Here is a 24,904-nt window from a genome sequence, read left to right on the forward strand (position 1 = left end):
ATCGCCGGCACTATAATAGAAAATGCCTAATCTTGTCCGCAATTGCGGACAAGTATAGGACATGTTCTATTTTTTTTGCGGAAATGGAAGCACGGATGCAGAAGTGCGGATCTGTAAATGCGGACTGCACATTCCGGCCCCATTGAAAATGAATGGGTCTGCACCCGTTCCGCAAAATTGCGGAACGAATGCGGACCCATTTTGCGGACGTGTGAATGGACTTTGCAGTGCAGTCAGCAGGGCTCCAGATACCTGTGACAACCTACCAGGATCATATGTAGTCACTCTGGACCCATCTAGCTGCTGTCTGTGCTGCACATGTAACGCCCTAGAGTGGCATTACCACTTCTGCACCTCACTACTTTCTCTAATGATCTAATATCTTGTCATCTGTGTATTTATTCCAAGTCCTTTATAATGTGCATTTCCTATTTTGCAATGGTTATGTTCAAATGCATCATGCCTGGTTCACCAGTAGGTGGCAGCATAAACGGCAGAGCTACAGTCTCATAGAGTGGAACCTTTCCTTCCCTTCTAACACCCTCCTCTGTGGTGTGGTGGGCGTTTCCCATTTGCTGCAGGAAGGGTGGGGTCCAGTTCTAGTCAGTCTAGTTTACCCCCTGCTAGGGGAAGGAAGCAGGTGCATGTCCCTGTTGGACGCGCCTTGCCCAGGCCAGCTGGAGCACCTTCAGCTCAGCCGGATATGGAGGCAGAAGTTTGGAGCCTTAGGTGCCAGGAGTGAGAGACTCCCTGGTATAGCAAAATTCAGAGTCAGACTACAAGAGAGACGCTGCAGCACCCAGAGAAAGCTAAATTATACAGCTATCCTGTCAGCACAGCAGAGCTAGAGAGCAACAGATGTAGCAGGGAGGAGTTTGCCTGCCAAAGTTAATGCTAAAGCCTGAAACTGGAGAAATGTTTATGCAGAGTAAAGCTGTTTACAACTTCATCACAAGGTCTGGACTCAATGTATTTCATCATTCCCTTCAACAGCAAACCCCCTTTTCATAGCTGCGGAGCCAACGTCTAGGGTCCAGTGTATTCAGGTAGGAGCACCGTGACACGTGCACAATCGTTAAGGGACATTCAGGCCAGCCTACACCACTCTGGCATTCCTACACCTGGGTACTATCCACAGTATCACTAAAATGGGCCCTGTGCCCTTGTTGCTTCAATGCAACTGACGTCACGACAACAAATACACTTTTTTCCTCTTAAAGGGCCCTGGGGTGAGGCGCCACACACGGCGGTGACTCCGGATGTTAGTTACTGCTCAGAATAATGGGACTATATATAACCCTTACCCCACCAGTCACATGCCATGTACACCGCTCCACTTGCTGACGGTCTAGGACAGACACATGATCCGGATTGTAAATTATGTGGATTTGTATTAAAAACCAGTGTTTATGGCCGCTGTGGCATCGTGGGATACGGCTATGTTCACCATGGATTTCAGCGCTAAAGCCGCCTCCCTTTCTTTTCAGTGGGAGGCCATGGATTTTTTACGTGTAGTTTTCCAGAATGGACCAAGAACGCACAGGTCCATTCTTGGCGCAGTTTCCGTGTGGCGACCACAGATAATTGTGGCAGTTTAGATTCATTCAGTGGGGCTAAGGGTACTTTCACACTTGCGGCAGGACGGATCCGACAGGCTGTTCACCCCGTCGGATCCGTCCTTCCGCTATTTCGCCGTGCCGCTGGACTGCCGCTCCGTCCTCATTGACTATAATGGGGACGGCGCAGAGGTGTAGCCATGGTGTGGCCGTAGTGCGGGCAGTGGTGTGGCCATAGTGCGGGCAGTGGTGTGGCCATAGTGCGGGCAGTGGTGTAGCCCTGGTGTGTCCGTAGTGCGGGCAGTGGTGTGGCCATAGTGCGGGCAGTGGTGTAGCCCTGGTGTGGCCGTAGTGCGGGCAGTGGTGTGGCCGTAGTGCGGGCAGTGGTGTGGCCGTAGTGCGGGCAGTGGTGTAACCGTAGTGCGGGCAGTGGTGTAGCCCTGGTGTGGCCGTAGTGCGGGCAGTGGTGTAGCCCTGGTTTAGCCGTAGTGCGGGCAGTGGTGTAGCCCTGGTGTGGCCGTAGTGCGGGCAGTGGTGTAGCCCTGGTGTGGCCGTAGTGCGGGCAGTGGTGTAGCCCTGGTGTGGCCGTAGTGCGGGCAGTGGTGTAGCCCTGGTGTGGCCGTAGTGCGGGCAGTGGTGTAGCCCTGGTGTGGCCGTAGTGCGGGCAGTGGTGTAGCCGTAGTGCGGGCAGTGGTGTAGCCGTAGTGCGGGCAGTGGTGTAGCCGTAGTGCGGGCAGTGGTGTAGCCGTAGTGCGGGCAGTGGTGTAGCCCTGGTTTAGCCGTAGTGCGGGCAGTGGTGTAGCCCTGGTGTGGCCGTAGTGCGGGCAGTGGTGTAGCCCTGGTGTGGCCGTAGTGCGGGCAGTGGTGCTGATGGTAGATATGATACTGGTGTACTAATGGGGATAATGTTCTGTTCAGCTGATGCTGGTGAGACTCGGATCCGATGGGGTTGTTCTGCTCTTATCTGCATGAAGTTCTGCTCTGATGGGTGTCATGCTCTGCTCTTATGTGGATGGTATTTTGCTCTGATGGGGGTGATGCTCTGCTCTTATCTGGATGATGCTGTGATGGGGGTTATGCTCTGCTCTGATGGGGGTAATACTCTGCTTTAATTTGGATGATGCTCTGCTCTGATGGGGGTTATGTCTGCTGCTATCTGGAGGATGCTCTGCTCTGATGGGGGTGATGTTCTGCTCTGATGGGGGTTATGCTATGCTCCTATCTGGATTATGCTCCGCACTGATGAGGTGTGATCCTCTTCTCTCATCTGGATGATGCTCTGCATCGATGGGGAGTGATGCTCTGATGGGGGTAATGCTTTACACTGATTGAGGGGTTATGCTGTGCAATTTACACTGATGGGGTGATGCTCTGCTTTGATGGGGTGATGCTCTGCACTGATAGGGGGGGGGGGGTGATGCTCTGCCCTCATCTGGATGATGTTCTGCTCTGATAGGGGTGATACACTGCTCTGATGGGGGTGATACTCTGCTCTCATTTGGATGATGCTCTGCTCTGATGGGGGTGATGCTCTGCTCTCATCTGGATGATGCTCTGCTCTCATCTGGATGATGCTCTGCACTGATGGGGAGTGATGCTCTGATGGGGTAATGCTTTACACTGATTGAGAGGTTATGCTGTGCTATTTACACTGATGGGATGATGCTCTGCTCTGATTGGGGGGGGGGGGGGGGGGAGGTAGTGATGGGGGTGACGCTCTGCTCTGATGGGGTGATGCTCTACACTGGTGGGGGAGGGGGGTAGTGATGCTCTGCTGTCATCTAGATGATGCACTGCTCTGATGGGATGATGCTCTGCTCTGATGGGGGGGGGTAGTGATGCTCTGCTCTGATGGGGTAATGCTCTGCACTGGTGTTGGGGGGGGGGGGGTAGTGATGCTCTGCTCTCCTCTGGATGATGCTCTGCTCTGATGGGATGATGATCTGCTCTGATGGGGGTGACGCTCTGCTCTGATGGGGTAATGCTCTGCACTGGTGTTGGGGGGGGGGGGGGGGAGTGATGCTCTGCTCTCCTCTGGATGATGCTCTGCTCTGATGGGATGATGATCTGCTCTGATGGGGGGGGGGGGGGGGTAGTGACGCTCTGCTCTGATGGGGTAATGCTCTGCACTGGTGTTGGGGGGGGGGGGGGGGTAGTGATGCTCTGCTCTCCTCTGGATGATGCTCTGCTCTGATGGGATGATGATCTGCTCTGATGGGGGGGGGGGGTAGTGATGCTCTGCTCTCATCTGGATGATGCTCTGCTCTGATGGGATGATGCTCTGCTCTGATGGGGGGGGGGGGGGTAGTGATGCTCTGCTCTGATGGGGTAATGCTCTGCACTGGTGTTGGGGGGGGGGGGTAGTGATGCTCTGCTCTCCTCTGGATGATGCTCTGCTCTGATGGGATGATGATCTGCTCTGATGGGGGGGGGGGGGGGTAGTGATGCTCTGCTCTGATGGGGTAATGCTCTGCACTGGTGTTGGGGGGGGGGGGGGTAGTGATGCTCTGCTCTCCTCTGGATGATGCTCTGCTCTGATGGGGGTGACGCTCTGCTCTGATGGGGGTGACGCTCTGCAGACCCCTCCTTGGCTCAGCCGCAGCCTCCGTGCTGGCTCCACACATGCGCGGTGCAGCCGGTGATGAGGAGCAGCTCTCCCCGTCCTCCTCCTCCTTCTCCGGGCATGGCTTCCTCCTCCTGTCCCCAGTGCTCGGGCTGCGGGATGGGCAGGCACCTGCTGGAGGGGGGCGGGGCTGCGCTCACCTGTCCCAGGTACAGTCCGGAGACCCCCGCCCCTCTCCCGCCGGACCCGCCGCTCGTCTTCCCGGGGAACATGGGGGGGGAAGCGGCTGCAGCGCCTGATGCACAATGTGCGCCGCCTGCCACATAGATACCATCTGCTGGGGGGCAGCGAGCTGAAGGCGGAGGTGAGTGCGGGCACAGGGGGCACCGAGCAGGGTGGGCGGACATTGTGCATGGGCAGGGGGATAACAGTGATACATTGTATACGGTGAGAGGTTAGATACAGAGATATAACAGTGATACATTGTATACGGGGAGGATACATATAGAGATATAACAGTGATACATTGTATACGGGGAGGTTACATATAGAGATATAACAGTGATACATTGTATACGAGGAGGTTACATATGAGATATAACAGTGATACATTGTATACGGGGAGGTTAGATACAGAGATATAACAGTGATACATTGTATACGGGGAGGTTAGATACAGAGATATAACAGTGATACATTGTATACGGGGAGGTTACATATAGAGATATAACAGTGATACATTGTATACGGGGAGGTTACATATAGAGATATAACAGTGATACATTGTATACGGGGAGGTTACATATAGAGATATAACAGTGATACATTGTATACGGGGAGGTTACATATGGGATATAACAGTGATACATTGTATATGGGAAGGTTACATACAGAGATATAACAGTGATACATTGTATACGAGGAGGTTACATATGAGATATAACAGTGATACATTGTATACGGTGAGAGGTTAGATACAGGGATATAACAGTGATACATTGTATACGGGGAGGTTACATATAGAGATATAACAGTGATACATTGTATACGGGGAGGTTACATGTAGATATAGCAGTGATACATTGTATACGGGGAGGTTACATATAGATATAACAGTGATACATTGTATACGGTGAGGTTACATATAGATATAACAGTGATACATTGTATACGGGGAGGTTACATATAGAGATATAACAGTGATACATTGTATATGGGGAGGATACATACAGAGATATAACAGTGATACATTGTATACGGGGAGGTTACATATAGAGATATAACAGTGATACATTGTATACGGTGAGGTTACATATAGAGATATAACAGTGATACATTGTATACGGTGAGGTTACATATAGAGATATAACAGTGATACATTGTATACGGTGAGGTTACATATAGAGATATAGCAGTGATACATTGTATACGGGGAGGTTACATATAGAGATATAACAGTGATACATTGTATACGGGGAGGTTACATATAGAGATATAACAGTGATACATTGTATACGGGGAGGTTACATATAGAGATATAACAGTGATACATTGTATACGGGGAGGTTACATATAGAGATATAACAGTGATACATTGTATACGGGGAGGTTACATATAGAGATATAACAGTGATACATTGTATACGGGGAGGATACATACAGAGATATAACAGTGATACATTGTATACGGGGAGGTTACATATAGAGATATAACAGTGATACATTGTATACAGTGAGGTTACATATAGATATAACAGTGATACATTGTATACGGGGAGGTTACATATAGATATAACAGTGATACATTGTATACGGGGAGGTTACATACAGAGATATAACAGTGATACATTGTATACGGGGAGGTTACATATAGAGATATAACAGTGATACATTGTATACGGTGAGGTTACATATAGAGATATAACAGTGATACATTGTATACGGTGAGGTTACATATAGAGATATAACAGTGATACATTGTATACGGTGAGGTTACATATAGAGATATAACAGTGATACATTGTATACGGTGAGGTTACATATAGAGATATAACAGTGATACATTGTATACGGGGAGGTTACATATAGAGATATAACAGTGATACATTGTATATGGTGAGGTTACATACAGAGATATAACAGTGATACATTGTATACGGGGAGGTTACATATAGAGATATAACAGTGATACATTGTATACAGTGAGGTTACATATAGAGATATAACAGTGATACATTGTATACGGGGAGGTTACATATAGAGATATAACAGTGATACATTGTATACGGGGAGGTTACATATAGAGATATAACAGTGATACATTGTATACGGGGAGGTTACATATAGATATAACAGTGATACATTGTATACAGTGAGGTTACATATAGATATAACAGTGATACATTGTATACGGGGAGGTTACATATAGAGATATAACAGTGATACATTGTATACGGTGAGGTTACATATGGGATATAACAGTGATACATTGTATACGGGGAGGTTACATATAGATATAACAGTGATACATTGTATACAGTGAGGTTACATATAGATATAACAGTGATACATTGTATACGGGGAGGTTACATATAGATATAACAGTGATACATTGTATACGGGGAGGTTACATACAGAGATATAACAGTGATACATTGTATACGGTGAGGTTACATATGGGATATAACAGTGATACATTGTATACGGGGAGGTTACATATAGATATAACAGTGATACATTGTATACAGTGAGGTTACATATAGATATAACAGTGATACATTGTATACGGGGAGGTTACATATAGATATAACAGTGATACATTGTATACGGGGAGGTTACATACAGAGATATAACAGTGATACATTGTATACGGGGAGGTTACATATAGAGATATAACAGTGATACATTGTATACGGGGAGGTTACATATAGAGATATAACAGTGATACATTGTATACGGGGAGGTTACATATAGAGATATAACAGTGATACATTGTATTCAGTGAGGTTACATATAGATATATAACAGTGATACATTGTATACGGGGAGGTTACAGATATAACAGTGATACATTGTATACGGTGAGGTTACATATAGAGATATAACAGTGATACATTGTATATGGGGAGGTTACATATAGAGATATAACAGTGATACATTGTATACGGGGAGGTTACATATGGGATATAACAGTGATACATTGTATACGGGGAGGTTACATATAGAGATATAACAGTGATACATTGTATACGGGGAGGATACATATAGAGATATAACAGTGATACATTGTATACGGGGAGGTTACATACAGAGATATAACAGTGATACATTGTATACGGGGAGGTTACATATAGAGATATAACAGTGATACATTGTATACGGTGAGGATACATATAGATATATAACAGTGATACATTGTATACGGGGAGGTTACATATAGATATAACAGTGATACATTGTATACGGGGAGGTTACATATAGAGATATAACAGTGATACATTGTATACGGTGAGGTTACATATAGATATATAACAGTGATACATTGTATACGGGGAGGTTACATATAGATATAACAGTGATACATTGTATACGGGGAGGTTACATATAGAGATATAACAGTGATACATTGTATACGGTGAGGTTACATATAGAGATATAACAGTGATACATTGTATACGGTGAGGTTACATATAGAGATATAACAGTGATACATTGTATACGGTGAGGTTACATATAGAGATATAACAGTGATACATTGTATACGGGGAGGTTACATATAGAGATATAACAGTGATACATTGTATACGGGGAGGTTACATATGGGATATAACAGTGATACATTGTATACGGGGAGGTTACATATAGAGATATAACAGTGATACATTGTATACGGGGAGGTTACATATAGAGATATAGCAGTGATACTTTGTATACGGGGAGGTTACATATAGAGATATAACAGTGATACATTGTATACGGGGAGGTTACATATAGAGATATAACAGTGATACATTGTATACGGGGAGGTTACATGTAGTGATATAACAGTGATACATTGTATACGGGGAGGTTACATATAGAGATATAACAGTGATACATTGTATACAGTGAGGTTACATATAGAGATATAACAGTGATACATTGTATACGGTGAGAGGTTAGATACAGGGATATAACAGTGATACATTGTATACGGGGAGGTTACATACAGAGATATAACAGTGATACATTGTATACGGGGAGGTTACATACAGAGATATAACAGTGATACATTGTATACGGGGAGGTTACATATGGGATATAACAGTGATACATTGTATACGGGGAGGTTACATATAGAGATATAACAGTGATACATTGTATACGGGGAGGTTACATATAGAGATATAACAGTGATACATTGTATACGGGGAGGTTACATATAGAGATATAACAGTGATACATTGTATACGGGGAGGTTACATACAGAGATATAGCAGTGATACATTGTATACGGGGAGGTTACATACAGAGATATAACAGTGATACATTGTATACGGGGAGGTTACATACAGAGATATAACAGTGATACATTGTATACGGGGAGGTTACATATAGAGATATAACAGTGATACATTGTATACGGGGAGGTTACATACAGAGATATAACAGTGATACATTGTATACGGGGAGGTTACATACAGAGATATAACAGTGATACATTGTATACGGGGAGGTTACATACAGAGATATAACAGTGATACATTGTATACGGTGAGAGGTTAGATATAGAGATATAACAGTGATACATTGTATACGGGGAGGTTACATATGGGATATAACAGTGATACATTGTATACGGTGAGGTTACATATAGAGATATAACAGTGATACATTGTATACAGTGAGGTTACATATAGAGATATAGCAGTGATACATTGTATACGGGGAGGTTACATATGGGATATAACAGTGATACATTGTATACGGGGAGGTTACATATAGAGATATAACAGTGATACATTGTATACAGTGAGGTTACATATGGGATATAACAGTGATACATTGTATACGGTGAGAGGTTAGATACAGGGATATAACAGTGATACATTGTATACGGGGAGGTTACATATAGAGATATAACAGTGATACATTGTATACGGTGAGGTTACATATAGAGATATAACAGTGATACATTGTATACGGGGAGGTTACATATAGAGATATAACAGTGATACATTGTATACGGGGAGGTTACATATAGAGATATAACAGTGATACATTGTATACGGGGAGGTTACATATAGAGATATAACAGTGATACATTGTATACGGGGAGGTTACATATAGAGATATAACAGTGATACATTGTATACGGGGAGGTTACATATAGAGATATAACAGTGATACATTGTATACGGGGAGGATACATACAGAGATATAACAGTGATACATTGTATACGGGGAGGTTACATATAGAGATATAACAGTGATACATTGTATACAGTGAGGTTACATATAGATATAACAGTGATACATTGTATACGGGGAGGTTACATATAGATATAACAGTGATACATTGTATACGGGGAGGTTACATACAGAGATATAACAGTGATACATTGTATACGGGGAGGTTACATATAGAGATATAACAGTGATACATTGTATACGGTGAGGTTACATATAGAGATATAACAGTGATACATTGTATACGGGGAGGTTACATATAGAGATATAACAGTGATACATTGTATACGGGGAGGTTACATATAGAGATATAACAGTGATACATTGTATACGGGGAGGTTACATGTAGTGATTCATTGAAGTGAGCTATATATTCATATAGATAGAGTACTGTGCAAAAGTCTTAGGCAGGTGCGGGAAAATGCTGCACAGCAAGAAGCTTTCAGAAATAGAAGAGTTAATAGATTATTTCTATCAATGAAGACAAAAGAAATGTAAATCCAATCAGAATGTGCTGTGAGTGCCTTCACCTCCAGCATCAGCCCTTCTAGGTACATACACTCACACACATATGTGTGTATATATACAGTCATGTGAAAAAATTAGGACACCCTTTGAAAGCATGTGGTTTTTTGTAACATTTTTAATAAATGGTTATTTCATCTCCGTTTCAACAATACAGAGAGATTAAAGTAATCCAACTAAACAAAGAAAACTGAAGAAAAGTCTTTTCAAGATCTTCTGTAAATGTCATTCTACAAAAATGCCTATTCTAACTGAGGAAAAAGATAGGACACCCTCACATGTATTCCCTCTTAAATTGGCTCAGATCTCACACAGGTATATCACACCAGGTGCACATAATTAGTAGATCGTTACTCTGCATGTTGAATGAGGCTTGCCCTATTTAAACCTCAGACATTTAGTTTGGTGTGCTCCTGACTGTTGAAGTGAGAGTGAGCACCATGGTGAGAGCAAAAGAGCTGTCAGAGGACTTCAGAAAAAAGACTGTAGCAGCCTATGAGTCTGGGAAGGGATTTAAAAAGATCTCAAAAGATTTTGAAATCAGCCATTCCACTGTCCGGAAGATAGTCTACAAGTGGAGGGCTTTCAAAACAACTGCCAACATGCCCAGGACTGGTCGCCCCAGCAAGTTCACCCCAAGAGCAGACCGCAAGATGCTAAAAGAGGTATCCAAAAACCCTAAAGTGTCATCTCGAGAACTACAGCAGGCTCTGGCTACTGTTGATGTAGAAGTACATGCCTCTACAATCAGAAAGAGACTGTACAAGTTTAACTTGCATGGGAGGTGTGCAAGGAGGAAACCTTTGCTTTCCAAGAGAAACATCGAGGCCAGACTGACATTTGCCAGCGATAAAGTTGACAAAGACCAGGACTTCTGGAATAATGTTCTTTGGACAGATGAGTCCAAAATTGAATTATTTGGACACAACAGCAGAGGACATGTTTGGCGTAAACCAAACACAGCATTCCAAGAAAAGAACCTCATACCAACTGTGAAGCATGGAGGTGGAAGTGTCATGGTTTGGGGCTGCTTTGCTGCAGCAGGACCTGGTCAGCTCACCATCATAGAATCCACGATGAATTCTACTGTGTATCAGAAGGTGCTTGAAGAACATGTGAGACCATCAGTTAGAAAATTAAAGCTGAAGCAGAACTGGACCATGCAACATGACAATGACCCAAAACATACTAGTAAATCAACCAAAGATTGGCTGAAAAAGAAGAAATGGAGAGTCCTGGAATGGCCAAGTCAAAGTCCAGATTTGAATCCCATTGAGATGCTGTGGGGTGACTTGAAAAGGGCTGTACGTGCAAGAAACCCCTCAAACATCTCACAGCTGAAAAAGTTCTGCATTGAGGAGTGGGGTAAAATTTCCTCAGACCGATGTCGAAGACTGGTAGATGGCTACAAGAACCGTCTCACTGCAGTTATTTCAGCCAAAGGAGGTAACACTCGCTATTAGGGGCAAGGGTGTCCTATCTTTTTCCTCAGTTAGAATAGGCATTTTTGTAGAAAGACATTTACAGAAGATCTTGAAAAGACTTTTCTTCAGTTTTCTTTGTTTAGTCGGATTACTTTAATCTCTCTGTATTGTTGAAACGGAGATGAAATAACCATTTATTAAAAATGTTACAAAAAACCACATGCTTTCAAAGGGTGTCCTAATTTTTTCACAAGACTGTATATATATATATATATATATATATATATATATATATATACACATCTGTATACAGTATCAGCCCTCCTAGACACACACACATATGTCACTTTTTTTCTGCTTTATAAGATGCACCCGATGATAAGACGCAACCCAGGATTTAGAGGAGGAAAATAAGAAAAAAAAAATTCATCAGACCTCATATCAGATTCTCAGATCAGCCCCCCATAAATATCAGGACATCGGATCAGACCACCATATCAGCCCTCCATGGCAGACCCCAGATCAGCCCTCATTGTCAGACCCCCATCAGACCTCAGATTAGCCCTCATTGTCAGACCCCAGATCAGCCCTCAATGTCAGACCCCCATCAGACCCCAGATCAGCCCTCAATGTCAGACCCCCATCAGACCTCAGATCAGCCCTCATTGTCGGACCCCAGATCAGCCCTCAATGTCAGACCCTCATCAGACCTCAGATCAGCGCTCATTGTCAGACCCCCATCAGACCTCAGATCAGCGCTCATTGTCAGACCTCCATCAGACCTCAGATCAGCGCTCATTGTCAGACCCCAGATCAGCCCTCAATGTCAGACCCCCATCAGACCCCAGATCAGCCCTCAATGTCAGACCCCCATCAGACCCCAGATCAGCCCTCAATGTCAGACCCCCATCAGACCTCAGATTAGCCCTCATTGTCAGACCCCAGATCAGCCCTCAATGTCAGACCCTCATCAGACCTCAGATCAGCGCTCATTGTCAGACCCCCATCAGACCTCAGATCAGCGCTCATTGTCAGACCTCCATCAGACCTCAGATCAGCGCTCATTGTCAGACCCCCATCAGACCTCAGATCAGCGCTCATTGTCAGACCTCCATCAGACCTCAGATCAGCGCTCATTGTCAGACCCCAGATCAGCCCTCAATGTCAGACCCCCATCAGACCTCAGATCTGCCCTCATTGTCAGACCCCCATCAGACCTCAGATCAGCCCTCATTGTCGGACTCCCCCCCCCCCCCCCCCCCCAATCAAAACCTCTTTCTCCCATGTCTTCTCCGGCCCTGACTGTGTGCACTACGTCCTGATGCTGTACAGGGTCTGGACAGTGCAGCGCTGGCCCCAAGGAGGAAGAAAGACCAGGGAGGGATGAGTTCCGGAAGCGCTCGCAGCGCTTCACTCCCCGCTCCCAGCACCTAATGCATACTAGTAAACGCTTCCATAACGGAAGCGCTCACAAGTGTTCGCTCTATAAGACGCACAGCAATTTCCCCCCCCACTTTTGGAGGAAAAAGTGTGTCTTATAAAGCAAAAAATACAGTGTACAGTATATATATATATAATATACACCTGTATACGGCATCACCCCTCCTAGGCGCACATACACACTGAGATCTAAGCACAGGTCGTCCGTGGATGTAGGCTTGCTCAGATCCTTGTCTCTTCATGTCATCCCAGACAGGCGGGGTGATGCTGAGACCAGGGCTCTGTGGGGCCACATCATCACTTCCAGGAGATAGTTCATCAGCCCTTTGTGAATGAACCGCCTTCTGATAGTTCACGTTTCCCAAGCCAAGAGACTCAGCCTTGCAGGAAAACCTAGACCCGGCTTCCCAGTTTGCCAGCTGTTGCCCTCTATTGGTACCCTGTACATTGGGAAGCCGTGGTTCTGGGACCTCGCTGTGCACTGTGAGGGGGGGTCCTCACGGGTTATTACAGGGGCCACGCCGTCTCTACTGGAGCCCTGAATGTCAGTGCTTTACCTGTTGCTCAGAGGCGGGGGGCACCCCAGAAGTCATGGCGTGGTTACACCTGTTCCTCTCATCCACAGAAATCTGGGGTCTTAATCGTCGTCTTCCAGCTTTTATCGGCCATTAGTCGCCTCATACTCGCCTGACCCCGCCAGCCGCTCAGACTGCACGAGTGCTTGTGAAACAGCCAACTCCCAGCATCTTCCGTCAGATCCAAATGCTGGGGGTTGTAGTTCCACCAATGCTACACCTGATAGCGGGCACAACTCTGATGCCAGTCTGCCAGGCGAGCGCGCTGTGATTCTCATCCTGTCCAGAGTCTGTGGGGAGTAGGTCGGGTCACTGGGTTGGGTTTGGTTGGATGTCCTTGTCCTGTCACCTGGTGGGTTTGGAGGCGTCGTGTGCCTCGTGTCTCTGTGTGAGAGGCTGCCCAGCGGTCAGTGGGTAGCTGTCATGTCTGTGGGAGTCTGTCATCTGCACCGTGTACTTCTGGTGGAGAATTAGGAAATGTGACCGGCAGCCGCGTCCCCCTCAGATCGCTGGGGAAGCCGCGTCCGGTGGTCCCAGCGCTGGGTACAGAGGGGCTGCAGACTTCCAGCAGGGAACAAGCAGCGATGCGTCTCCGGATGCAGAAGTATAATCTGCGGACCCGTGACATGTCCTGCAGTCGCCGTGATCTATCGGTGACATCACTAGGAACGCGGTGGGACATCGTGTAGCGCCGCTCACAAGCGCCCCCCGCCCAGCAGTTGGCTGAGGTTTCCCATCTCCGCGCTCAGTGGCATGGATAACGTTTCCGTTCCGGTCCTCGCCATTGCTTAGCTGCGTATAGCGTTACCTGTAATTACTGGTTACTATGAGGGAGCCATTGATCATGTACACTTAACCCTCTCACTTCCTGCACCCTGGGCTCAGGTGTCACGAGTCCCTGACAACCGCGCTTTTAATTCCAGGGTCGGTGACTATTGTCCCTAATTCCCAGTTTCTAGTGATTGTTGTCACAAAGTATCAGCCATTGTGGAGTCCAGACCCCCTCCCCCATCTCCTTCTTCTCCAGATAAACCTGTTCTTCAAGGGATTCTGTCGGCAGCGACCTCCCTGTCTCTCTGCGTGGACCCCCGGCTGTGGTTCACCTGATTAAAGCACAGTTTTTCTTTTGTTGATCCCTTCCGGAGTCTTAATATGCAAGTTAGGTCTTTGGTGCAATGAGGGCGTCACCAGTGCTCTTTCTGCACCCAAACTCCACTCATTTCTGTCGTCCGCCCCTTCCTCGCAGCTTTACTACTGCCTGGCCCTTTCCTTCAAAGCAGCCAGGGCAGAAATGAGCGGAGCTTGGGTGCAGCAAGAGCAAGGGTGACGCCCTCATTGCACCAAAGGCCTAATTTGCATATTAAGAAAAAGTATCATAACTCTGGAATGGAGCCTCGGATTAACAAAAGAAAAACAGCGTTTTAATCGGGTGTCGAGGGACAGGGAGGTCGCTGCTGACGGCCGTGAAGGGCGGCCGCCGTCTGTTATCTGGTTTCTGCTACATTGTGATCTGTACAGTAGATGATAATTGCCGGCCATTCATTGATCATTGTAAATGTGCGCAGTGATCAAACAAGGAACCATAAATCATTGCTTTTCGCAAAAAATCACAAAAAATAATCATATGTCTGCAGCCCCCCCCCCTCCATGATGGCACAAACGATGGCAGTAAAACCGCACAAAGATTGTACGCCATAGTGGGCAGCGTCCTTCTATCACGTGTGCCCTCCTGACATCAGATGGTTCCACTGTAAGCAAGGGCTTTCATGTGCAGTTAGCGCCGTGTTCAAAGGCGATTGTCAGGGGGGGGGGCGGTGCATTAGTGCAGCCGGAGTCGGCGCTGTCATCTCGGCCTCACACCTTCTGGGTTGTGCGTTCTGTTTGACTTGTGGGCGTCAGTTTATGAGAATCGGCATCATCTCCCAGAACAATGGTTTCTTCTGTCCTCTTCTTGTGAAGTGCAAACATTGAGTTCTGTGGGAATGGACCAAGAAGGGAACCAAATAGAGCGCCGCACCCGTGTCCTTCTACCCCATACTCCCCAGCCTGTATCCTAGGACCACCCTGGGACCACCTTTAACCTTGCCATTATATATCCCTATCCAATATCCGGCTTTTATCCTTGTGGCCTATGACCAAACATTATACTGACCTATACCCCTGACCTATCACTGACATTTAGTCTGGCACCCTGTACCCCTTGTCTATGACCAGCCTTTATCCTGGCACCCTGTACCCCTGGCCTGTGACCAGCCTTTATCCTGGCACCCTGTACCCCTGGCCTGTGACCAGCCTTTATCCTGGCACCCTGTACCCCTTGTCTATGACCAGCCTTTATCCTGGCACCCTGTACCCCCTGCCTATGACCAGCCTTCATCCTGGCACCCTGTACCCCTGGCCTGTGACCATCCTTTATCCTGGCACCCTGTACCCCCTGCCTATGACCAGCCTTCATCCTGGCACCCTGTACCCCTGGCCTATGACCAGCCTTTATCCTGGCACCCTGTACCCCTGGCCTGTGACCAGTCTTTATCCTGGCACCCTGTACCCCTTGTCTGTGACCAGCCTTTATCCTGGCACCCTGTACCCCTGGCCTGTGACCAGCCTTTATCCTGGCACCCTGTACCCCTTGTCTATGACCAGCCTTTATCCTGGCACCCTTGTCTATGACCAGCCTTTATCCTGGCACCCTGTACACCTTGTCTATGACCAGCCTTTATCCTGGCACCCTGTACCCCTGGCCGGTGACCAGCCTTTATCCTGGCACCCTGTACCCCTTGTCTGTGACCAGCCTTTATCCTGGCACCCTGTACCCCTGGCCTGTGACCAGCCTTTATCCTGGCACCCTGTACCCCTGGCCTATGACCAGCCTTTATCCTGGCACCCTGTACCCCTTGTCTGTGACCAGCCTTTATCCTGGCACCCTGTACCCCTCCATCCAGATCCGATATTCCTGGTCTCACACCAGCCTGTCCAGGTTTCCCCTTATGCCACCGCTGGGTCTTTAAGACCCTGGATCTATCTGCCCCCATTCTTCCCTGGAGACGACCCGTCTCGTGTTATCTTTTCTTCCATCACTTCCTCGTACAGTTGATAATAATACCGTAGAATCTCGGACAACCAGTTATTTAGCAGGTTCTGGTGCTTTACGCTGTTTGCACATCTCGCGTGCCTTTCCCTCTCCCTCTGATTTACCTCATGTGCAAATACCTTTTACATTAGAATCAGAGGAAGACAAAAGAGCTTGATGTATAGTAATGAAGTGCCCGCCACTCGGACATGCATCGTACGCCAGCCTCGCCATCACTCACACAAATATCTTCTATCAAATATACTGCACCCTGTACCCCCTGCCTATGACCAGCCTTTATCCTGGCACCCTGTACCCCCTGCCTATGACCAGCCTTCATCCTGGCACCCTGTACCCCTGGCCTGTGACCAGCCTTTATCCTGGCACCCTGTTCCCCTGCCTATGACCAGCCTTTATCCTGGCACCCTGTACCCCTGGCCTGTGACCAGCCTTTATCCTGGCACCCTGTACCCCTTCTCTGTGACCAGCCTTTATCCTGGCACCCTGTACCCCCTGCCTATGACCAGCCTTTATCCTGGCACCCTGTTCCCCTGCCTATGACCAGCCTTTATCCTGGCACCCTGTTCCCCTGCCTATGACCAGCCTTTATCCTGGCACCCTGTACCCCTGGCCTGTGACCAGCCTTTATCCTGGCACCCTGTACCCCTTGTCTGTGACCAGCCTTTATCCTGGCACCCTGTACCCCTGGCCGGTGACCAGCCTTTATCCTGGCACCCTGTACCCCTTGTCTATGACCAGCCTTTATCCTGGCACCCTTGTCTATGACCAGCCTTTATCCTGGCACCCTGTACACCTTGTCTATGACCAGCCTTTATCCTGGCACCCTGTTCCCCTGCCTATGACCAGCCTTTATCCTGGCACCCTGTACCCCCTGCCTATGACCAGCCTTTATCCTGGCACCCTGTACCCCCTGCCTATGACTAGCCTTTATCCTGGCACCCTGTACCCCTGGCCTGTGACCAGCCTTTATCCTGGCACCCTGTACCCCCTGCCTATGACCAGCCTTTATCCTGGCACCCTGTACCCCTGGCCTGTGACCAGCCTTTATCCTGGCACCCTGTACCCCTGCCTATGACCAGCCTTTATCCTGGCACCCTGTTCCCCTGCCTATGACCAGCCTTTATCCTGGCACCCTGTACCCCCTGCCTATGACTAGCCTTTATCCTGGCACCCTGTACCCCTGGCCTGTGACCAGCCTTTATCCTGGCACCCTGTACCCCCTGCCTATGACTAGCCTTTATCCTGGCACCCTGTACCCCTGGCCTGTGACCAGCCTTTATCCTGGCACCCTGTACCCCCTGCCTATGACCAGCCTTTATCCTGGCACCCTGTACCCCCTGCCTATGACCAGCCATTCTCCTGGCACCCTGTACCCCCTGCCTATGACCAGCCTTTATCCTGGCACCCTGTACCCCCTGCCTATGACCAGCCTTTATCCTGGCACCCTGTACCCCCTGCCTATGACCAGCCTTTATCCTGGCACCCTGTACCCCCTGCCTATGACCAGCCTTTATCCTGGCACCCTGTACCCCCTGCCTATGACCAGCCTTTATCCTGGCACCCTGTACCCCCTGCCTATGACCAGCCTTTATTCTGGCACCCTGTACCCCTTGTCTATGACCAGCCTTCATCCTGGCACCTTGTACCCCCTGCCTATGACCAGCCTTCATCCTGGCACCCTGTACCCCCTGCCTATGACCAGCCTTTATCCTGGCACCCTGTACCCCCTGCCTATGACCAGCCTTTATCCTGGCACCCTGTACCCCCTGCCTATGACCAGCCTTTATCCTGGCACCCTGTACCCCCTGCCTATGACCAGCCTTCATCCTGGCACCCTGTACCCCCTGCCTATGACCAGCCTTCATCCTGGCACCCTGTACCCCCTGCCTATGACCAGCCTTTATCCTGGCACCCTGTTCCCCTGCCTATGACCAGCCTTTATCCTGGCACCCTGTACCCCCTGCCTATGACCAGCCTTTATCCTGGCACCCTGTACCCCTTGTCTATGACCAGCCTTTATCCTGGCACCCTGTTCCCCTGCCTATGACCAGCCTTTATCCTGGCACCCTGTACCCCCTGCCTATGACCAGCCTTTATCCTGGCACCCTGTACCCCCTGCCTATGACCAGCCTTTATCCTGGCACCCTGTACCCCTTGTCTATGACCAGCCTTTATCCTGGCACCCTGTACCCTCTGCCTATGACCAGCCTTTATCCTGGCACCCTGTACCCCCTGCCTATGACCAGCCTTTATCCTGGCACCCTGTACCCCCTGCCTATGACCAGCCTTTATCCTGGCACCCTGTACCCCCTGCCTATGACCAGCCTTTATCCTGGCACCCTGTACCCCCTGCCTATGACCACCCTTTATCCTGGCACCCTGTACCCCTTGTCTATGACCAGCCTTTATCCTGGCACCCTGTACCCACTGCCTATGACCACCCTTTATCCTGGCACCCTGTACCCCTTGTCTATGACCAGCCTTTATCCTGGCACCCTGTACCCCCCTCCACCATATGATACTCCTATATCTTCTTACCTTATAATCACATGCCCAGAACCATCCCTATATCCTGATTCTATGCACCCAGTTTGGGCGTACCCACCCACACCCTCTGACACCCATGTTGACCAGCTTTATGGCTCCACATGTTGAAGCTATTATGTCTCTTTTATTATCTGTGTCAACATGGAGGATCCTGACAGCTGGGCCTTTCTCGGCGGCGCGGTGCCGGTATTGTAATGTGCGCTCTGTAGAGGCATCGTAAATACCCGAAGTATGAGTCAGGGGGTCACGGACTGAGACTAGTGATGCCTGTGCGCCATTCAGGGTGGACACTGCCCGACTACCCTACTGCTCCATCTGCCCCTGACCGGAGGTTGGGTTACCTTCTATAGGGGGGGATGGAAACCATCCTCGCCCCCTGTTCCTGGGGCAGCAGTTCTATGTGGTCCATGCTCGGTGCTCTGCCCTAAAGAGCTTGCACTCTGTTTTGGGAGCTGTAAACAGATGTTGCAGATGTCTTCTTCCAGCACGATGACGCCTCCTCCTATCTACATGTCTCAGGGGGTCTTCAGCTTATCACGAGGCACTGAATGAATTGACTCCACCACAAAGAGTTAAGCCCATAGGCCTCCTGTGCCAGGTCCACGAACAATGCCCTGTGTGTACCCGCGCTGGCATTGTCAGACCGCTTCATTTTCTCCTTTTTTTGGGGGGGGGGGAAGGTGCTGATTCCAGGTGCCAATTAGCCGAGACTGGCAGCGTGGCCTCCCCGGTGCTGTATTGTGGCAGAAGTAGGTCACCGGGAGGTGGAGGCGGTGGTGAGGGAAGCCGGGCTGAAGCGCCCACGAATCTTCTCACCATACACCCCTGATAGTCCTGGCTCATGGGCATCGTCTTCAAACTCCCGGGCCCTAATGTAGAATCTGTAACCGGGGCCCCACCTGCCAAATGCCTTCTAGGGTCTTATCCTACAGTAAAGCACCAGGACCCAGCTGCCATCTATGTGCAGGTAGGAGCCTGGACTCCGGGACTGAGCATTGTCTACACTGATACATTGTAACTAGCCTTGTACCACTCAGCAACAGCAAGCAGAGATCTTGCAAACTGACGAGGAACTGAAAGACAGGGGGCCTGATTTATTAACCTGGCTTAGTCTTTATTTTGGGGTCATTTGTGGCTCTTCTGTCCTTTTACTAATGAGACACATTTCTCGGCGGTCTGCAGGGGCCACGGTTATTTTTGTTTGCGGCCGTTCCTGTGGAGTAAGTTGGTTTTTGGCCTCATTCATTATAAGTTGTCTCTTCTGCTTTCGCTCCTTTGTGTCGGTGAAGAGAAGGAAGAATGTCATATTTTGCCCGTTGTAAATTCGACCACTTTTATAAATCGGACCCAAAGAGACGAATCTGAAGACGAACGTCACATTGTCCCCTGTTGATAAATCGGGGCCAAAGTGGCTCCTTTCTGTGAGGTAGGAGGACAAGTCCCAGCAATCCCTGTCTCCGTCCAGTGTTTCCTTGTGTCACGCGATGCTGCGTAATGTAAACCCGCTCTTGTGTTCTCCTTCTGGTCCTCACGCCTTTATTGTTTTGTTTCCTCTTAAAGGCACAGTACACCTATTTATTCTGAAGCGGCGTCCAGGAGGCGAGCACCTTCTGTCCCCCATTAAAAGGGAAGTCCTTGCTCGGAAGATGCTGGAGAGGCCTCTTTGGTACCACCTGGAGACACAACCCCCACTACCAGACAACGGGGGGCCATTGAGAGGTCAGAAGCCCCCAGAGTCGGTGTAATGTTCTGCCAAGGTGGGAGGCCCCATGGGCTCTGCCCGCACTCGGACACTTTAGATTGGGGGCTTTAAGTCACCCACAGTCAGCAAAACCTAACGGGACGTTCTGCAGCTTTCTAATAGACTTTGTGTTTCAGTTCCTCACCATTTTCAAGATTTCTGCTTGCTGTGAGTGAATGGAAATATTCTTGCTTACATCCCAAGGCTGAGAACACATCCCGATCTAGTCCTGTACAGGCAGCTGATGCGCTTGTTACAGTGTGTCAGTATATACGTTGCGTTTCAGCCTACAGTAGGGCGACGCGTTGATAATGTATACGCCTGGGACAGACGCCGTACACCCATATACTGCATGGTATACCGCCATCTCTGCAGCACTTTCCTACACAGTAGAAAATCTGTGCTAGGCCATGTACGCCAGACGGAAGCCTACGGGTAAATAAACGTACACGCCGAAGATTTTCCCAGCTCGTACATTGGGCTAAATGCACAGACACAGGGCGGTCTCTCTGTTTGGCCCACAGAGGATTGAAGCTACTGTAACAAACCCTCAGCTGTGAGGAAGGGGTATGTCAAGACAGTTTCTCAGCTGCTGTCTGTAAATGTTCTCATTCACTGACAGCAAATAGAGGTCTTAATAATGACAATCAAAGTATATTGGAAATATTCAGAAGTCTTCGCCCATTGATTGGGCTGCACAGACGGGGGGTCGTGGACAGCGCCATTGTCGCCTCTTTATCCAGATGTGTCCGGGCCGACCTGGAGAACACCGGGCCCCTCCAGACGGTAACGGCTTCCTTGTCTTTCAGGTTTCTCTGCTTTTTCTGCTCCTTAAATAAACTGTTCACATTCCTCCTGCGTCACCGGCCCCGAGACCTGACACCGCTGATCCGCACCTGAATGGAGGATTAATCACCAAGAGCTCAGAGCCCTTGATTCTGGTTAACTAAGGTGGGGCAGAGCCGGCCGGGGATATTGTGCAATAATCTGCAGAGAGCGATGTTCTGCAGATCTGTAGAGAGGTCAGAGGTGCAATAATCTGCAGGATATATCACTATCTGTCAGGAGGTAGAGAGAAGAGAGCGATGTTCTGCAGATCTCTAGAGAGGTCAGTGGTGTAATAATCTGCAGGATATATCACTATGTATCTGTCAGGAGGTAGAGGACAGAGCGATGCTCTGCAGATAGTCTAGTTAATAATCTGTGCTGTGGGGGACCCCGTGGTTAGGTGCAGCATCTCGTGGCTGATGTAACATCAGTGACATTTACATAGTATTAGGACATTCCTGAAGTGCACGGTTCTGCTGTCATCGGAGCAATCCTCCTGCGAGGACATGTTGGGTGGCAGCGGTGACCTGTGTGGAGCCAGCAGGTTGGTGACATGTGGACCCTCATTACTGATCAGATCATTCCCCTGACCCACAATTACCTGCGCCGCAGCACCCTAACTGGGAGACATACTGTAGCTAAAATTATATGCAACTTTACTTAAAAACGTCCCAAAATGCCCTAAAAATAATTTTTATAAAATACTCTATTAATGGATTTTGCCTTTTTAATAATGGAATTGACACCCGGTTTTCTACAGCGTTTTGAAATTCACTATTTTCGCACATGACTGATTTGTCAGTGTTGTACAGAATACGGATACTGCATTGTAGCAATGGGGCCACGGCGAACGGTGTACGGGCCGGAGCACACATCGCTGTTCCTCCTATGAAGTAGATCTAGCAGGAAGTTTTTTTAAGAATAAACCTACTATAATACTGCTCCCATGTACAAGAATATAACTACTATAATACTGCTCCTATGTACAAGAATATAACTACTATAATACTGCCTCCTATGTACAAGAATATAACTACTATAATACTGCTCCTATGTACAAGAATATAACTACTATAATACTGCCTCCTATGTACAAGAATATAACTACTATAATACTGCTCCTATGTACAAGAATATAACTACTATAATACTGCTCCTATGTACAAGAATATAACTACTATAATACTGCTCCTATGTACAAGAATATAACTACTATAATACTGCTCCTATGTACAAGAAATATAACTACTATAATACTGCTCCTATGTACAAGAATATAACTACTATAATACTGCTCCTATGTACAAGAATATAACTACTATAATACTGCCTCCTATGTACAAGAATATAACTACTATAATACTGCTCCTATGTACAGGGATATAACTACTATAATACTGCTCCTATGTACAAGAATATAACTACTATAATACTGCCTCCTATGTACAAGAATATATCTACCATAATACTGCTCCTATGTACAAGAATATAACTACTATAATACTGCCTCCTATGTACAAGAATATACTATAATACTACTCCTATGTACAGGAATATAACTACTATAATACTGCCTCCTCTGTACAAGAATATAACTACTATAATACTGCCTCCTATGTACAAGAATATAACTGCTATAATACTGCCTCCTATGTACAAGAATATAACTACTATAATACTGCCTCCTATGTACAAGAATATAACTACTATAATACTGCCTCCTATGTACAAGAATATAACTACTATAATACTGCCTCCTATGTACAAGAATATAACTACTATAATACTGCTCCTATGTACAAGAATATAACTACTATAATACTGCTCCTATGTACAAGAATATAACTACTATAATACTGCTCCTATATACAAGAATATAACTACTATAATACTGCCTCCTATGTACAAGAATATAACTACTATAATACTGCTCCTATGTACAAGAATATAACTACTATAATACTGCTCCTATGTACAGGAATATAACTACTATAATACTGCTCCTATGTACAAGAATATAACTGCTATAATACTGCTCCTATGTACAAGAATATAACTACTATAATACTGCTCCTATGTACAAGAATATAACTACTATAATACTGCTCCTATGTACAGGAATATAACTACTATAATACTGCCTCCTATGTACAAGGATATAACTACTATAATACTGCTCCTATGTACAAGGATATAACTACTATAATACCGCTCCTATGTACAAGAATATAACTACTATAATACTGTCTCCTATGTACAAGAATATAACTACTATAATACTGCCTCCTATGTACAAGAATATAACTACTATAATACTGCTCTTATGTACAAGAATATAACTACTATAATACTGCCTCCTATGTACAAGAATATAACTACTATAATACTGCCTCCTATGTACAAGAATATAACTACTATAATACTGCCTCCTATGTATAAGAATATAACTACTATAATACTGCCTCCTATGTACAGGAATATAACTACTATAATACTGCTCCTATGTACAGGAATATAACTACTATAATACTGCCTCCTATGTACAAGAATATAACTACTATAATACTGCTCTTATGTACAAGAATATAACTACTATAATACTGCTCCTATATACAAGAATATAACTACTATAATACTGCTCCTATGTACAAGAATATAACTACTATAATACTGCTCCTATGTACAAGAATATAACTACTATAATACTGCTCTTATGTACAAGAATATAACTACTATAATACTGCTCCTATAAACAAGAATATAACTACTATAATACTGCTCCTATGTACAAGAATATAACTACTATAATACTGCTCTTATGTACAAGAATATAACTACTATAATACTGCTCCTATATACAAGAATATAACTACTATAATACTGCCTCCTATGTACAAGAATATAACAGCTATAATACTGCTCCTATGTACAAGAATATAACTACTATAATACTGCTCCGATGTACAAGAATATAACTGCTATAATACTGCCTCCTATGTACAAGAATATAACTGCTATAATACTGCCTCCTATGTACAGGAATATAACTACTATAATACTGCTCCTATGTACAAGAATATAACTACTATAATACTGCTCCTATGTACAGTAATATAACTACTATAATACTGCTCCTATGTACAGTAATATAACTACTATAATACTG

At 46.6% G+C, this 24,904-nt stretch overlaps 1 protein-coding gene across 1 annotated transcript in view; it reads left to right on the forward strand.

The window, feature by feature from the left end:
* The first annotated feature begins 4,196 nt into the window (after positions 1-4,196).
* ATP2C2 (ATPase secretory pathway Ca2+ transporting 2) overlaps positions 4,197-24,904 on the forward strand; it is a 65,383-nt gene continuing 44,675 nt past the window's right edge. The window contains 2 exon segments of the mRNA XM_040410546.1: positions 4,197-4,392; positions 4,394-4,483. Of these exon segments, the coding sequence (XP_040266480.1) occupies positions 4,198-4,392; positions 4,394-4,483 (285 nt within the window). The 5' untranslated portion in view covers position 4,197.

The sequence above is a fragment of the Bufo bufo genome, chromosome 10 (genome assembly GCF_905171765.1).
Source record: "Bufo bufo chromosome 10, aBufBuf1.1, whole genome shotgun sequence".
Classification (NCBI taxonomy): Eukaryota; Metazoa; Chordata; class Amphibia; order Anura; family Bufonidae; genus Bufo; species Bufo bufo.